The sequence below is a fragment of the Chelonoidis abingdonii genome, chromosome 20 (genome assembly GCF_003597395.2).
Source record: "Chelonoidis abingdonii isolate Lonesome George chromosome 20, CheloAbing_2.0, whole genome shotgun sequence".
Lineage (NCBI taxonomy): Eukaryota > Metazoa > Chordata > Testudines > Testudinidae > Chelonoidis > Chelonoidis abingdonii.
In genome coordinates, this window is record NC_133788.1 from 16,070,366 (window position 1) to 16,088,701 (window position 18,336).

General features: G+C 40.4%; 1 protein-coding gene across 3 annotated transcripts in view; it reads left to right on the top strand.

Annotated features, from left to right (window-relative positions):
* The window catches only part of MSI2 (musashi RNA binding protein 2), a 397,445-nt gene that overhangs the window by 345,504 nt on the left and 33,605 nt on the right, over positions 1-18,336 (top strand). For 2 of the 3 annotated variants that reach the window (XM_075074083.1, XM_032779380.2), the window contains one exon: positions 13,088-13,207. In XM_075074083.1, coding sequence (XP_074930184.1) covers positions 13,088-13,207 — 120 coding nt within the window. The remainder of the gene's footprint in view (positions 1-13,087; positions 13,208-18,336) is intronic. The other variant, XM_032779390.2, reaches the window with a different exon arrangement.

Sequence of the window (18,336 nt, forward strand, 5' to 3'; positions counted from 1 at the left end):
AGTTCCTAGGCAGTTCCCTATCTTGGATTAGGCTATGCTTTCCGAAGGTCAGATGCTGTAGTAACTTTTACTTCCATGCTTCACTTACAAACCATTGGCAGAATTAAAGTTCTAGCAAGAGCAGCAGGAACTGAGCTGCCAGCATGAGCTATATTGCACCTCTTAACCTTTAACCTCTGCAAAAATCTATGAAGTATCTCTTCACCTGTTTTTATATGCTTTCCCATTATTGGCTTTGTTTCTAATAGAACTAAGTTCTGAGCTGTATGGTTGAAAGCACACATTGCATTTAAATTCTCCTTTTTATTAAAAAAAAAAAAAAAAAAAGTGCTTCTATCAATTTTATAAGTTTGTGAGAAGTAAATTGCATGCTTACAGTAGAACTGTAATGCATTTTAATGTTTGTTAATCCACTTGTTTAAAATGTCAGTGTCCAAGGCTCTACATACACAGCTATGCTGTTCTTTTCATTAAAGATGCTTGATGTAATAATTGGTTAGTTTTCCTTTTTATTCTTCTGCTTTTTTTAAATCTGTATGGCTTTTTTATTATTTTGTTTTTGTTTTGCTATGAATTGCTTTGCTTTTGTGAACTTTTCCTAGTGTGCATGATTTGCAAACATTTCGGCTATTGTCAATTTTCTCATTTTGTAAATAGTTCATCTGTGCTTTTTTTTTAATTACTTTTTTTTTTCCTGTAAGCAACCGAGGTAGAAAAAAACAATAATAAATGGTTTACAATGGACAAGCTGTGTTGCTGCTCTCTTAGCTTGCAGTTTCATATTTTGGTTTGGACATACCAAATAACCAGTACCAATGACAATTTAATAAAAGAATAAAAAGATCATCATCTGAAGTGTGTGACCCAGTGTTTGAAGAACTCACGGAGTGAATATTGCATATTAGATATGTTTACAGCAGAAATAATAAAAAAAAGACACATTTTTATAGTGTACATGTTGCAGCTGCATTATTCTTATAAAGTCTGATTCTGCACCACTAACTTTAGTGGACTTTGTGCCATTGATAGCAGTGGGATGAGGATCAGATTCGTACACTTTGTGAACTCTTGTGCACTAATGGGGAGAAATCTATTTTTGGAGTGAAACGCATTTAAATATTAAAAGAAAATAAAGAACAGCCCCGTCATCATTTAAAAAGAGAATACCCTAGGTGGGAGTGCAAGAGTTGCCCTGTGCAGAGCCCTTTGCAGATCAATACCTGTCACTCCTCCTTGGAAGTTTGAAATTGAAATGTGTTTCTTTACCGGAATTATATTTTCCTCCATCATAGTCTTGGTGGTTTGTTATTTCAGGGTTACCTGACCTTTGGCTGCTGGAATTATTTCTTTGGGGTTTTTAATTAATTCATTTAAGCGCAGTGAAGCGTTTAGATGGGGGGGAACAAATATTTAGATGAGCGTTTCAGAGAAAGGAAAAATGTATTTACTTATTATATATATTATAGTAGTGTCTAGGAGGCCCAATCATGGACCAGGATCCCATTGTGCTAGGCTCTGTACTACCACAGAGCAAAAAGACCAGTCCCTGCCCCCAAATAGCGGACCAGCTAAGATAACTTTTAGGTTTTCCATTATTAACAGTATTTTTAAAAATATTATTTTAAATCTGAAAGCCTTAGTTTAGTTTGTTCCGTGGCAGCTACTCAAAACCACGTTACCTTGAAGCCTACTTAGTCTGTGAGTAACTGATATAGAAAAGCAATGTTAATCTAACCATAACTACCCTATATGCTTTACAGATAAAATAAATGGTTACACTGTGGATTTGGGGGTGGGGAGGAGGAGAGTTGGGATGTCAGGAATGGGGTAATTTTTGTAATAATGGTATATTTAAGGCTCTGTTTGAGAATTTCAGAGAGGAAGGAGGAGGGTGGAGAAATAGTTAAAGTATTTACCAGCCTATGATGTGAAAAAGAAAATGCCAAAAACCTGCAAGATTTATTTCCCCCCTGACAACGCTTCACCCCTCACTCTGTTGTGTGCTCCTCACAAGAAATCCACAGTGGGGACCAGCATGTGATTGAAGAGAAGGGAATATATCTGTAGTCTGAATACATGGCACAAAATAAACATTTAGTTGTAGCTAGATAGTATAGCTAGATAATGTACTTGAAAAAGAAGGGGAGGGGAGCACCATACTTAGCTTCAGAGAGTAAAAGTTGTTCAACTCTGAGGGCCAGATCGTCCATTGGTGTAGCACATCTCAGCTGGTGCAAGTCAGCATAATTCCATTGATCTGGTCCTAAATGCATTAGTGCTAGAGAGAGACATGGCATTTTACAGCCCCAGGACGAAGATTCTCATTTACACGAAGGCCACTCTACGTTTCTCTGGCAGCGTAAGGGTGCTTTAAAGTGGGAGTAAATTATATTCGCACTGGCCCCTTTATCCTGACAGTGTTGTACAGAGGGGGCTTTAGTCAGGTCCCCAGTAGTTGAGCCATATTGGAAGCAGTAACACAGCTTGTCTCACGGTGTGGTAATTTAATGACTGATCTTAATTTTTTTTAAAAAAAAGTAAACCTGTCCTTAGCATTCTGTGGTTCAAGGTATTGTGATTGGATAAACCCTATGTCCCATTAGAAGCTGTGCAGTAAATTGTTTAAACTTGTTATGGTAAGAAATGCAAAACAAAGTTAGAGCTGTTTCTCACTCTTCCTTCTAGCCCTTCCCACACTGCTTAAATGCTGGTCTAATCCTTCCAGCACTGCATGCCTTTGTTCACCTAAAAAATGCAGGTGGCATCTGCATAGCGTAAAATGATTTGCAAAGAACTTATTAAATCTACCAGAGTGAGCTTAATTATCATTCTTCAAACCTTTCAGTTTTAATTTCCATCAATGAAAGCAAATGGCACACTGGACTCCCCGCCCTCTTCCCCTCCCCCCCAAATTAATTTGAAAGTTTGCATGCCTTTCACCTAGGATGAGAGGCTGAAGTGCATGCATTCAGGATACATGGGCTTCCTGTGAGCAGGGAACCCTTAAAAATGTAGGTAATAAAGTAAAAAATTAATATTTCAGTGCACATAAACCGCTAACCATGAAATATCCCATTAAGTTCTGCTCACTTGGCAGATTGAGTTTGAGATTTTTTGTCACAGGAAAATAATTTTACCTAGATTTTAACCCCAGTATAAATGCTATAAGTAGTACTTTCCTTCCTTAATCATACTAGGATCTGTTTGGAATAGTCTGTTTCTGGATAACCTTGTAATAAGCCCTTCCCATTCGGCCTGTCATTCGTAAATGCAAATTATGTAGTATACACATGCACACACAGCCACCTAATAGTCTCTCTGTGGAGAAAAAGACAGACAGATGGAAAGCACCACATGAGACAGTTGCTAGTCATTCCACTTAATGCACTACTAGATAACATGGTGATGGGTGCAGCATAAGGAGCTGAGTAGAATTCTTATAACAGGTTAAAAAAGAACCAGAAACTGAGCCAGTCGTTCAGAAAGGTGCAGTGCCCTGACTCCCAGCAGAAGCCCCTTTGCATTCTTGGGATGTTTTAGCTCAGAAGAATCTCATTTTCACTTGTACAGGCAAGAGGAATGATCTGATCTAAAAAATATTACCGTGGCCAATAAATTTAGGATGGGATTTTCAGAAGCAATTGGTGTTGGTCCAACTTTGCTCCCACTGAGATCAGTGGTAAAACTCCCATTATTTCAGTGGCAACCGAGTTAGGCCAACACTGAGCACTTGCGAAGTTTCCAGCCCCTGGAAGTTTCTGGTAGGACTCTTTGCCAACATAATAGCTTCCATGCGGTTTCCTGAACCTCCCACATAAGAGTTGGTGAAGGTTTCCTCAAATGTCATGTCTTGATAAAGTTTCAAACTTTACAAATGTTTTATATATGGGTGCCTTAAAAGCCACTTGATAGAAAACTTCCCAAAACAGTGAAGAACCTCTCAACATCACTGAGTTTGTGCGGGCTGTTAAAACATTCCATGAGGTCAGACCTCCCTGGGGTTGTCTGTCCTCAAGGAATCTATCTCCTTGGTTAGGTTCTAACTGTTCCATCGATCCATGACCCAGTTGTTGAGATTGCTATCAGAGCGAGACAGGCTCATTGCCCTGAAAATGAGCAGTCCCAGGTGGAGGGGAAAAACTAGCCTACCTATTTCGTACTGTAGCTATGTTGTTTGAACGTGAACTGGACTCTCTGGGTTTCACAACTTCAGTGCAATAGCAGAGAGAGTTCTTAGATAGTAACTTCTGCTCCTAAGAGGCCTCAGTTAGAGCAAATGGAAAATGTTATGGGGATAATTATTCAAAGGAACAAAGAGGCATAAAGAAAACCCTCATGTATAGCAGAAATCATAGAAAGAGCAATGTAATCAAATAATGCTGACTCTGATGACAGCCTAAACCCTACCCCTCTAGAGTTAGTTGTACTAGACTGAATAGCATGCATATGCTCATAAATATTAAAATACAGATTTAAAATGTAACCTAATGTAATAAGCATAGACTCCGCCCCTTATTTATTTATTTATTTAGTTATTTAGTTTGCATTGGACAATTTTGAAAGTACAAATTTTTCAGTCAGTTCAAGTAATAAGATTTTAAATCGGTTGGTTACATTTTACGTCACCTCCCAGGAAACCTTTTCCAGGACTTATAATAATATGCAGACCACTCACTGGCACTATAAAGGTATAAAGACCAAGCGCTAGACCTGTCTAACCTGACCTCCTGTATAGCACAGGCCCCACCATTTCACCCTGCAATTCCTGCCATGAAGAGAATTATTCTTTCGTGCTATGTAAGTGAACACTGTTGAACCCAATAATGTGTGGCTGAACTAGAGCTTATCTTTTGGAAAGGCATCTGATGTCGATTTACGGCCTTCAGGTGATGGAGATTTTACCATCTCTTGGTAATCTGGTCAAATGGTTAATTGTCCTCTGTTAAAATGCATTTTATTTTCAATTTGATTTTTTGTCTAACTTCAGCTTCCAGTCATTGGCTCTTCTTAGGCCTTTGCTAAATTCAAGAGATTTATATTGGAGCTAATATTGCAGATCTTCCCCTTCGTAGCACATGTACATATAGTTGGAGAATGTTTTTTTATAAGTTAAATATTTAAACTGAGAAGCTTGTCTTTTTGGTACCTTTTAAAGCAACTGAAATGAGGTCTGAAGCACTGGTGCCTCTTGGCTGCACTTGAAATATATGCCTTAATAGTCTTCCCTTCAACCCCTTCCTCCTTCAGTCAACAACAGGTGGCCAGAATTTAGAACTTGCATGCTATAATGGCAAGCCTGAATGCGTTGACCTCTCCCTACAATGATAGTTCATGAATCAATTATGTTTGTTAAAAATATATGATAATGCCTGGCCTCTAGGTGTAAAATGAGAAATGTTTCCATCCAACACATCAGCTTAGTATTGAATCGAGTTAGTTCCTCTTAGAACATGATTTAGTTTAAAGTCCCTTTCACCTAGGTTGGCTGTGTTGATCTGAAGGCTATAATTCTGTCTGTTTCACTAATTACTATTAGGGGTCTCCAAATTACAGATCAAGGTGAAGCATTGCATGTTGGGAAATGTAGTATCTATGGACCACGTGGATTAACAAGGCAGTTGGTGGCCACATGACAGAAATCTGTGGAGTGTTCATTAAGCTGCTGTAGGCTGTGAACATTGTAAAAATAGAATGAAAAAAAATAGCTACAAGCTTTAGGTTTCTTTAAAAAAATAAATATTTTTCTTAGAACAAACCATTTGCCTTTGAGAAGTTTGCCAGTTCCATGTGGTGAAATAGTTGCAAGGGGTTATTACACTTGAGAAGACACAGCAATAATTTGCAGACAAATAGGCAGCTTTGTCTCACTGATGCATAAAGTAATTACTGGACAAAAGTGCATCATTCCCATTTTAAAAGCCATCACCCAGGAGCCATAAGCAGCTGAAAAATGGATCGTTTACAGAACATAAAGCGGAAGTGCCAAATTTTAAATTAACTGTATTTGGGTTTTATCATTTTTGTCCAAGTTCCAGAGGAGAAATATTGTTCATAATAACACCCATCTGCAACCACACACACTGTGTGAACTCCATTACTGGTGTCTGACGTTGAGAATTCTCCTACAAAATCCTGCCATATGCTATACATAAATTTTACGTAGTGGGGGACTGTTCCTTGAACAACATGATGGGCTATTTAATGAGGTTCCCATTATGCATGATGTGCTTTATCTGAAGTTCACTAATTTCCTGACCTGGTGAAACAGATTTTAATAAGCTTGATATAAGGCAGCATTTTAAGACAAAGAGAAACACTTAATGTGGCAGTCACAATAAAGAAATCTGAGCAGACTTGTAGATGTTAAAAATGTTAATAGAATTGATCAGAAGCTCAGGAAAAGAATTTTCCACTTCCCTGAAGGTCCGCTTTGTAACTTCTTGTTTGTTCACCTCTGTTTGGAATTTTAAAGACTGGGCTGCCGCATTTCTTTAAGAAGTATATTGGTTTTACCTTCAAGATACTGTAAGATTTGCTTAGACATAATTTAGAGATGATTCTATGTCTGACTTTTACAGAGTTTTAGAACTTTGGGTGGAATCTTCATTCCAACCCAAGCAAACTAATTAACGTAAAATATTTTGCTGTGAACGCTTTGGTAGAATCCAAATCTTTCATCACCTTTATATAAATTTTGATTTCTCTGGGGTTTTTTCTCTCTCTCTAAACACTGTATGTTGGGTGTTTTTGTTAAACTTAGATGTGAGGTTTTTAAGGAGGAATTGAGAGAAAGATAGTAGAAAAGTTAGGGTTGTATATGTAGGGGGTAGTGTTTATTTACATCGCCTTCCTCTGCACATGCACCCAACTAAACATGACAGTTACGTGGAATATCCCCAAAGAAGTTTCATACTGGGATGCTGCATGGTTTTGAGTCAGATACTTTCAAAATTAAACCTAAAGGTCCTACAAAAAGGATAACTGGCTAATGAAAAGAATAATGCAAGAGAGAATCCGTTTGGAATGACAGCTGTGAGCCTTTTAAAGCTTTTCTGTGCTGATCAAAGCTACTGCTAACATTGTTTGAAAAGAGGATATCAGTTCTCCCCTTCCACCTTCTTTCCCATTCAATCTACAGACAATTTTGAATTCTAGATTTCACACTTTTTTTTTTTTTTTTTAAGAACAAGTGAACATGGACTCTACTTTTCCTAACTAACTCATGTTTAAAACAGTATATTCTAAGAAGCAAGAAAGAGTTTTTGGTATAAAATCAAGTGTTTTAAATGGCGAAGGGGAATACATTGAGAATTGGTGCTATCTCCTCCCGTCCTCCTCCCCCCCAAAAATCTACAGTCCCTTTTGGAAATCCCAGTTTGGAAACATTCATGAATTTTCACACAGTCCAGTGTATGTATGTATGTATGAATGCTGCCTACTTTCCACACATTATTCTTTAATATTTAAATTGTAATAACACCTAGAGGGCTCAATCCCCATTGGGGTAGGTACTGTGCATACAGGAAATCACAGTCCCTGCCTCAAAAGAGTTTAGAGTCTGAAATACATATTTGTGTGCTAGGCGTAATTCTGTGGGCATCTTTAATGTATCCTCAGTGTTGCCAACTCTCATGATTTTATCAAAAGTTTTGTGATATTTGTTGTTTTTCCTGAAACCAAAGTAATTATGTGAGACTCTCACCTTTCATTTTAAATAAAGGAAATTTCTAGTCTCCATGGTTGTGAAGAAAAGCTGACCCAAGTGCAGCCCAAACACTCAGAAAACAGTAAACAAAACACTTATATCTCCCCTTTCTCAGTTTGGTTGTAACTAAAGTCTCAATTCACTTCTTGTTGGGAAGCGCTGGGGAAAAGTTTTTTATTTCCTCTAACTATGAGAAGATCAGTTTGTTACAGTCAGGGTGCACAATGGAGCCAAACACACATGATGGATTAAATGTTCCCTTAGCAGAGAGCAAGGGCACCACGTAAGGCCCACATAACCCTTAACGTGGGCTTATGTGGTATATCAGGACTTGAATATACAGCATTGCTCTTTCCATCTCTTCTCCCGAAGTTCCTATGAATCTCAGCTGTATCCAACTCACCAAGTGTATGGCTGTTTGAGAACGTTGGATGAGGCTAATTCCATGCTTCATGTCAGTGTTTCGCACTGGTTCTTTAAATTCAGCACCCCCTGCTTTGGTTGTGTGTCACCCACTTGATTTCTCCCCAGACTTATTTGTGTGTTGGAGAAAACACTTGCATGTAGACAGCCACTCACTAAAATTGTGACCTTAGGGCATTGTAGTTAAAAACAGATGTGCCCTTGTTCTCCCACATGAGGTGTTTCAGTATTTAAAGTGAAACTAGTGATGCAGGAAGCAGAAAAATTTATCTGTGAAAAATTGAACTCCAAATATTCGTGTTAGCTCTTTCTGAGTAATAAGGCAGCATGAAATTGATCTGAATCCTCAGGGCTTTCTTGGACAGCATTTGAGCCCCTTTCAAAACATTTATTGTAAAATATCTGCTAATTGGAATGCTTAAATCCACTTTAGTCCTTTTGAACAGCTTAGGCGTCTTGTTTTCTCTAGGCATTTATAAGCAAAGGATACACAAAGAAGGGCAGGGATTGTTTCTGCAGGAAGGGTACAAATATGATGAATAGCTTGAGCTCTTCTCTCCTCTGTTTTGATGTTTCAGTTGGCATAGTGATGGCTCTAGACAACAGCGGCTACTCAGAGCAAGAAGGGCCGGTGCTGTTTCCCCTTCTCTGATGCAGTGTGGCCTTCAGCATGGATCTCATCCAAAGTCCATTGAAGTCAATGGAAGGACTCCCGTTGACTTCAAAGGGCTTTGGTTCAGGGGCTGTTGTAGGATGCAATTGCTTGGAGCTGACCTTTTTATTGTTCAAGCCCTTTCAGATGCCAGCTGGCTCCAGGTGGACTCCTCCTCCCTGCTCAGCTCAGGCTGTGTTTTGCTTCACAGATTTTGGTCATGGGGTTCCTCCCTCCCCCAGCTTTGACCACAGTTGCCCTGATCTCTTTCCTCTCTCTGTGCCTTCCCCTCTCTCCTCACCGGAATGGCAGCAGGTGTCAGGTTACTAAGGCTGCCAGTGCTTGGTGTTCCCATGCCCCAGCTGAGATGCTGGGCTGCTGGAACAGCCTACAACTGCTGCTTATTGCCTTCACTTGTGGAAAGAGATGGGTCTTACACTTCATGCTACAGGCATGTAGGACAGCTCCTGATCTCCACTGACAAGGAGTTCCATAACCCAGTACTTTCCACTGATAATACCCTGCTTTGGGCCCCTGGGAGTTTTTCCCATGACTCCATCCATGTCTAGATCCCCACTGATCATAATAAGTTGTGGAGCTATAGGTGGTCTCTCTCTGTAGCCAAATTTTAGCCTTCTATGAGGAACAGCACTTTGGACATAAAGAATGGCATATCCCTTTGGGACACTATGGCCCATGCTGTTTTAAACTCCAGGAGTCAGGGAAAATTACTAAACTACTATAATGTAGAGAAATATTTTTTCCAAAGTATTTATTTGATTTGTGTAAAAAAACATTTCTATTGGATGCATGAAGATGCAGGTGGAGAGGCAGGGGTGTTGAATATACCTGCCTGTCCACTAATGAGTCACAGCAATGAGCAGTAGCTCAGTAGTATGGTGGTGGGTAATGCCTTACCTCCCATGTGTGAGTACCTGTGGCACTAGATTACCTGGGCACAGTGAATGTAAGTGCAAGAAAATATTGTATGATACCGAGGATGGGAGTATTGATAATTCTGTCAATACAAGTGGTGTTCTGTAAAGTCTTACTCAGGAGCACGACAGAGAGTCCTGTGGCACCATATAAACTAACAGAAGTATTGGAGCATAAGCTTTCGTGAGTGAATATTCACTTCGTCAGATGCATGTTTACAGATCCAGACTAACATGGCTACCCCTCTGATACTACTCAGAAGTGGTCACTTTAGAGGTTTATAAAGTACAGCAGTGAGGGGACACCCCCTTACATAATGCTGAGGGAGTCATAATGCTTTACTGACCAGGCTGGGATCCAGGAGACCTGGATTCTATTCCCAGCTCTGCCACTGACTCTGTGTGGCTTTCAGCAAGTCACTTAGCTTCTCCATACCTCAGAGTACCCTATCTGTAAAATGGAGATACTGCTATTTGGTCACCTTTTTAAAGCTCACTTTGAGATCTATGTAAATAACTATAATTATTATTATTATAGCCTCAATGCAGTGTGCAAGTATTAATCATGTTAATGTGAAGCCTGGCAAATCGATTTTCAGTAGGCGGCATTGATTCAAGGCTTGTGGGCTGAGGGAGTTAGTCTCTCTGAGTCAGGATCGGTAACCATGTTTTCCCAATCCTGGTTATTAATCAGTCTTCCCTTCTCCTCACAACCTTGCCCCCCTCCCACACACTGCTAACCATGCTCTCGCCCTGCCCCAAACACTCTCATCCACGCACAGGGGCAGAATTTCCCTAAGAGCCCTTGAGTGGATCAGATTATATTTCAGTTGTTTGGAACTCAGTGTCACACAGAGGCTTTTCTCTGAGATTTGGGATAACGAATTCCTTTCTGTGAGCTAATTTTTCACACACCTGTCCAAAGCACACTCTGGAGTAGAATAATGCATCTTTTGTCCAGGGTCTTTCAGTTGGTTTCCTTCTCCATCTCTGTTATTTCATTCTTCTTTTGCATGGTAATGATTTTTTTGCCCTTCATTTGACATAAATACTGGGAGTCCCTGGCACTTGAGCAAGAGAAATATACTTGCCGGCTCTATTTCTTATGCTGTCTTTGAAGGAGGTTTGGCTGTCTGGGGCACACACTGGAAGGAGGCAGAGGCATATTATAATATGGAAAATCCATGTCTCATCTACCTTAGGGGTGGCTTAGGGAGCCCACAAAGCCTGCAGTTGACAAGTTGCCTGTAACTTTTAACATTCTCTATGGACCTGTCCTGAATGGGATTTGGGCACGTGAAGGATGCTGCTTTCTGGGCAGGTGGGTTGGCTGTGCATCATCTTAGACAGAGAACAGAGAAGGGGATTTCTTTGAGAGAATGGGGACACCTTCTACCCCAACTGTGTGAAGCTGTGTATTCCATCCAGCACTAGGGAATTTTGCTGATTGACTGATTGGTCCAAGTCTGGATCAGGTTTGAGTTTGGGCTTGTTTCTAAGGGAAGACAATATGGTTCCAGAGCCTTGCCTCTGACCTGCCAGCAGTTTTCCCCCGGGAGAGTGAATTCCATTTCGTAACAGTGAGTCTGGCTAAGAGGAAAGTACAGACTGGCAGGATACTGAGGCTTCTGCCTGTACCTGGGGGCCCATTTTTACTACCGGCACTACCGCAGCAAAACAATGGCACTGTATAGGGGTTTCCCATCTAGAGTTAGTCCACCTGCCTGAGCAGCGGTAGCTAAATTGACAGAAGCATTCTTTGGTTGACTTAGCTGCATCTATGCAGGGTTCACTGGGGGGGAAGAGGGGGTGTGAATTTTACATAGCTGTGTCAATCTACATTAGACCAGGCCTCAATCTGGGTTAGAGGAGTGGAGGGGACTTAGGCTTTTGATCCTATTACCCCAAATAAATCCTGCTGGGTGTCTCAGTCTTCTGTGTTTGTAACATTTCAGCATCATAATAAGAGCAAACAGGCTAGTGTCAGTGTTGAATAATAACTTGATTTGTTGTGTTTGTGCACATTTTCTGTATGTTGGGAACGGGCACAGATAATAGTCTGAGGTAGCTGTGCATATATTTACATAGACTTTTTTTCCCCCCCAACAGCCCTATTACCGTATTTAAATGCAAGTATGTCTTTTTTAATTGATGTTTTAAAGTAGCTTAGAGTCACTCTAGCTTAGCTGTTCTTTGTTCAGTTTTTTCCCTGGTTACATGTAGCTGGGATGATAGCACTAGAGTTAGTGGGCTTGTAGTTTGCTGATTTATCTGGAACTCTTTCTCTCTCTGTCTCTCTCTCTCTCTAGTTTGTTCTGCTCTCTTCTGCTTCTTTCAAGTCTCAGTTGTTTTTCTGTGGTCTGTTCAGTGTGGCACAGAAGCTGTGTTCCCCGACAAGTTTGCCCTGTCTTGGGTCCTCAAAACTAATATGAGCAGCTGGACTTCTGCAAAGACCAGGAATCCTTCAGAGCCTCTTGCTGTCCTTTGCAGCAAGGGCATCTGGTGTTTTTGTTGATCACCTTTTTCCCAGTCTTTGCTTATTTAAAAAAAAACACAAATAAATAAATCCAGTGTGTTTGGCAGACTTTTTAAAATTAATTAAATTAGGAACCAAAATGTTGCTAGTGGCAGCTCATTTTTCTGCAGTTTCACAGTCCCCCTGCATCAGGACATGGTACCTGAAATTCCTTGATATGCTGCTGTTTTGCTTTAGAAAGCTTTTTTTTTAATGCATCCGAGTGAAACATTTTTCCTTTATCCCGGCAAACCTGTGATCTTGAAACAAGGACCCTCCTGTAATTCTGATTACTCTCTTGTCTATAAATCAGTATATTGCTTTCCTCTTGCAAATAAGCAAAGAATAAAATCAACGTATTCTAATTGTTTTGCAAACTGATCTGAGCCCTAACAGTTTGAAAGCAAGCAGATATAAACCACATCCTAACAGCTGTCTCTGTGAGTTAATTCACTCCAGTATCTTGCCTTTAAAACTCGCAGTGGCTCAGAAGACCTGTGCACAGGATAAAAAGGCATCATCAGAGCATGCAGCTATTGAAATTCATTGCAGAGGATTTAGGGCAGGATTTTCAAAAGAAGGCCACAGGTGCTTCCATTTTGCATGCCCAAGTAGGCACACGATAAAGGGACCTGATTTTCAGAGGCTCAGCTTTGTCAGTAAATCAGGCTCTTTTAAGGTTCCTCAAGTCAGATCCCGAAATCACCAACCCCTTTTAAAAATAGGACCATAATCGACCATAGTTGCCCCCAAAAGTACTACAGTATGTTGCCCCTCCCCCCCCTTTTTTTTGGTTTGGTTACACCTGCTGTTCATTGGATTTTTCCCTTTACCCTTCTCCTTCTTTCCGTGGCTAGGTTTTCCGGCAGCGGCCTATGGACCAGTAGCAGCAGCAGCAGTGGCAGCAGCAAGAGGATCAGGTAGGGGGGCCGGTGGAAGAGGCGGCTACATGGCATACCCTCAGAATGCAGGGGAAGGTAAAAGCTCTGTCGGTATTCTATGTGGCTGCAGCTGTCCATCATTACTCTGATTTTCCTCACACTTATCCTGGGGACCTGAAAAAAACTCACACTACAAGTAGAGGCCAGGAGACCTGGAGCACCTTACAGGAGGTTTACATAAGAACTGTCAAACCTGGGGAGGGGGGCGCGTTGATATTGTTCATTTATTTATTTTAAATTGAAGATCATAAAGGACAAAAAAAAAAGTTTTCATTTCTCATGTGACGTTTGCACTGGGTTAACAATGCAGCATTTGCTCTCTGCAGTTAATGCTCCAGTGGCTGGGAGATCAAACCACACCACCCAGATTTGTGGCTTGAACGATTGCCACCAGTAAGACATCATGGCAAGTTGTCCTATGGATTTATTTTTAAAAATCACTTTCTTGGCCTCACCTCCCAACAAAACAGTATTCTTCCCCCTGGAACTAGCTGGTTACCAGGATGGTGATTTACTAGACCAGAGCTTCCTGTTAATCTGGAGACAAACGCATCATATCTACTACAGTATATTAGAAGATATCCTAAAATGTTTATATGTGCACTCAAGATCTGCTTTCCTTTGAACTCTAATTGGGGTGGTAGAGATGTAAATGCTGCCTGAAGTACAGGCAATCAATAAATGTTACCTGGAGCCAAATCTAAGTGGCCCTGCTGAAAGCACGTGAATTGTATTGTTGGTTTCTAAAGTATCGTTTTTAATTTGCCTGCCATTTAAAGCTTAGTTTTTGTTTCTCAGACTACTGCTCTTGTTACCTACTGCAAACTGCGGCCTAAGCTTCACGAGAAATGTTAAAGTTTTTCTCTCTGTCCCTCCAAATGCTTATTTTCCCCCCCTTAAGGGAAATAAATAAATAGTTACCAATTACAGTTATTACCCTAGAATTTCAATGTAGGGAAACATGTGAATTAGCTCTTTGCTTAAGTAATTAAATGTTCAGTACAGTCATGAGTGGGCTGTTAACTTACCAGCACACCCTTTTTTGTGTCTGCATACTATCCTGTGTCTGGATTGTACAGTGGTGACTCAAAACAATAAACCCTAAGCAAGAACAAAGGGTATAGCGATGCCTTCTCAGTAGATTTACCTGCTCTCACACGTACATTTAACATTTATGTATCATCCTGTGCATTCATCTTACCATTTGTTCTTGTTAATGATGAATGGACATCTAGGGAGGGAGGGAGATTTGAGAAAACGTTCTTGCTACCTGGCATTCAACTCCCCAGCTGCTTCAGTGCGGTTTTGCTCAGCATTGTACACATAAGACACACAGCAAAGAATGTTTCCAGCTTACTCATGATTTGATCCTAGAGTAGAGGTTTTCAGTGACCTGTATGGAACTTCTACGCTGGCTAGCTAGGCTCTTAAAAACAAAAAACAAAAAAAAGGCTATTGAGCACTAGCACCCAAATATGCATTGAGTGAGACCCTAATTCTGTGGAGTCCAAAGTAAGATGTCAGGAGAACTCCGTTCCATGCAAACTGGCACTGCTTGCGGGGCTACAAAGGATCATCTGTACCAGTTTTATTTTGTGGCATGTGGAGAAAGCCTAAGGGGTGACTTGCCAGACAGCTGTGGGAATATTTTTCCTTCTCTTTCTTTCTCCCTCCCCCCTTTCTTTAAAGAGAAGAAAAATTTTATTTCACATATTAACTGAGGAAAATTGACTTAATTGTCACTGTCTCTTCCTCGTGTTTTGCCCTTCAGGTTTTAAGCACTAACAGACCTGGTGAGTTGCCCCTTAGCAAGGCGCAGAGGGTTTCGCTAGATTAACGTTGCTTCCATTATTATTATTTTTTTTAATCAGAGTGCTTTTGGTTCCCTTTACAATGGAGCTGAGCATCAATCAATTCTGTGCCTGAAATCATTTGGGGTTTTTTAGTGTGTTTTTTTTATTATTATTATTATTATTTTATTTTTATTTGAATGTGCAATACGAAACTAAATCTAACCCTAAATTAACACCACCCTTCCTGGCAAGTTTAAAGAGCAGTATGGAGTTTGGAAATGCCTTTCAAGTCTCAAAATTCTATACGTGCCCCAAAACAAACCAACAAAACTCACCAACCTCACCCGTAATCTCAAGGAGGAAGAAAGAGATCGTCAAACTTCTTAAACTAGAGGCTGTTTACATTTGTAGTGAAATGTGTTCTATGGAACAACGGTGTTTTATTTGCAGTCATTTCCATCTAAAGAGAATTGTTGAACAGGGCATCTTGGGCTTGTCACTTTCATACAGCAATGGTAGTGAATTGTATTCAGGAGCAATGGAGTATGATAAATCTCATCTTACAGTGTGTGGGCCCGATTCATTACAAGAAAAATGTTTTTTGCATTTGTGCACAATCTCCTCATATGCCTTTATTATTAAAAATGCAGAATGCAGCATGACTGGCACTCATTGGCTTCCGTTTGTTGTCAGTCTGAGTAAAGTGACTAGAGAACGAATGGGCAACAGAAACACCCCCCCACACACACACACATACACACTATTCCACAGCACCTTACTGGGCGGTTCTATTTGTGCTGCCCCTGCTATACCTTCTCTGTGGATAAACCAGAGCTCCACTTTCTACTTGTGCCAATTCATTTGAATATTCAGGCCCTGATCCTGCAAACACTTAAGCATGTGCTTAACTTTACTCCCACGAGTAGTTTCATTGATTTCAAGGGGGCTCTTTACAGTAGTAAAGCTATGCTAAATGTTTGCGGGATCAGAGCTTAAGTGCACTCCGAGAACTTTCATGTTCACTTCAATGCGTTTTTTATATAGTTGCCTTTTTGGACATGAATCTTTGAACATTTCTAGTGCCAGATTTTTGCGAAGATCTCCGCACCAACAGCTCCCATTCAGACACCTAAACAGAGTGGCAGGATTTTCAGAAGTGTTTGCTGTTCAGCAGCTCCCGGCATTCCTAGTAAAAGCCTGGCCACTTTATTTAGGGAGTTGAGCTCTTTCAAAAATATGGACCATAAGCAAACTAAGACCTGTTCAGCACTCAAAATGCATGCACACTTCCAGGCAAGACTGTGTCTAGTGCATTTCTAAAGCCCCATCACCCTGTTGTCCGGGCATTGATGACCGCTGTGTAACCTAAGATGCTGTTCTTACGTGTACTGTGGAAAATTTGCATGTTTGCTTAATAATCATCAAAAGAATATGCCTAGATTTTTTCAGCCTGGGGTGCAGTTAACTTGCATGTTGGCTGTGTTAATGTCATGAACCTATTTTGGTCAGTAATCATTTTTGTGATTCTGCGCATTGTGAGCTTCTGTTTCCTTCTGTCACTCTTTATTTTTTTGTTTTGTTATATTTCTGCTTGTGGGAATACAACCACCAGTTACTATTATTAGATGGAATAAGATCAGGTACCAATTGCAACAGTAACTCCTGTGATCAGTAGAAAGGGACATTTCCCTGTCCTTGTGTTCAGTGTCATTCATAAATTCTCACTTGCTAAACTCTTCTCCCAGACTGGGAGGTTTATGCTTTGGTGCTTCCCTTTGTAAATCATGCACCTAACCAACCCCCCATGTAGAAGCAATGGGTGAAATTTTTCTAAACTGACTTAGATTTAGCCATACAGTTTCCATTCACTTCCGTGGGAGCTGTGTGGCTAAATCTTCTAGTTGGCTTTGATAAACTCATCCCTCCTTGTATTTTTTTTTTAATGAATTGGGACCTGGGCCATGTAAAATTAGCAAGCTTGAAAGTCTGAATGCTGCAAACTCCTCCTAGACAATTTCACTATCAGTGTCACGTTTCTTTTAATTTCATCTGGCATATTTTGAACATAATCATTTTTGTCTTGTAAGTGCTGTTTAAAAAATGGAAAACAGAGGGGGGAAAACATTTTTATCTTACACTTGGGAGGGTAGGAATTAATTTGGAAGAAAAAAATGGAACACAAAATAAAATTTGGCAGAAAGTTGTTGGGTCCGCGCCCCCCGCCACCAATAGTCTTAGTGTGCTGCCCAGCTTGTTAGCATTAACTATTCCTCCCTGATGAGTGGAGAATAAAATAATAATATGACGGGCCTGATTCTTCACTGCTTGACACCTTGTGCAGTCATTGAAAGTGGGGGCAAAAACATTAGCAAATCAGAAGGGCAACATTTTACACCCACTCTGATGACAAGAGGTATGAAACAACGAAGGCTCAGGACTCTCTTGTGGTCTGGAGTTAAGGGTATATACCTCCTTCCTTCCTTCCCCCCATCCCTAACACCTTGCCAGTCTCCAACTGCAAATGCTGCCTTTGATCCCTGAGCCCCCAACAACCCCTTACTGTACTTTATACTTGCCAGCTATAACAAATCTAGTAACGTGAGCTACTGACCTTGATGGTGAGTGTGAGCAGTTATGTTTTGTTGTTTTCTCTCTTGCTTGGTTGGGGCTGCTGTGAGAGAGGGTGTCTCTGAGGCATTCTTTCCGGCCTCTCTTACACTCGGACGTGCACACCTCTTCTCAAACACTCTTCTGAGCGCGCTCAGCGGGAAGGTTTGTCCACACCTCTTAATCCTCTCTCAGTGTCCAGCTTCTTGTTAGTAGCAGCTGGTTGCATGTTTTTTGCTTGTTCAGATGAAACAGTTCAAGAAACAACTCATATCAACTCTTGAGAAATGTCTCCTTTTTTTTGTACACTTTTTCTTTTTATGTTTTTATTAATTTCCCTTACTTAAAAAAAACCAAAACACCTGTCGTACCGTAAAACATTTCACATCTCCCCTTGCCTGTTCTTAGAGTGTATGTATCTGTGGGACTGAATTAAATGCATGCACTTGTAGTAGTCGTACTGGTAGCAGTAGATGTAGTTGTAGAACATGCATTGTTGAGTTGATATTATAGGTATCATCAACTTGAAATAGTGTGTCAGTCAAAAGCATGGCATCGCTTTGACTGGAAGAGTAGGGCTATCAAGAAACCAGGGTACTCCAAAAGGCTTGGATCCATAGTGCTGTATTTGTTAAACCCCATTATCGGAATTTATAAATTGAACATGGCTGTAGCTAAGCTACATCCTTTCCTACCACAAGAACTCACACATACTCTTATGTTGATAGTAAATTTACCTTATTTTTCAAATTAAAAATCCTGGGA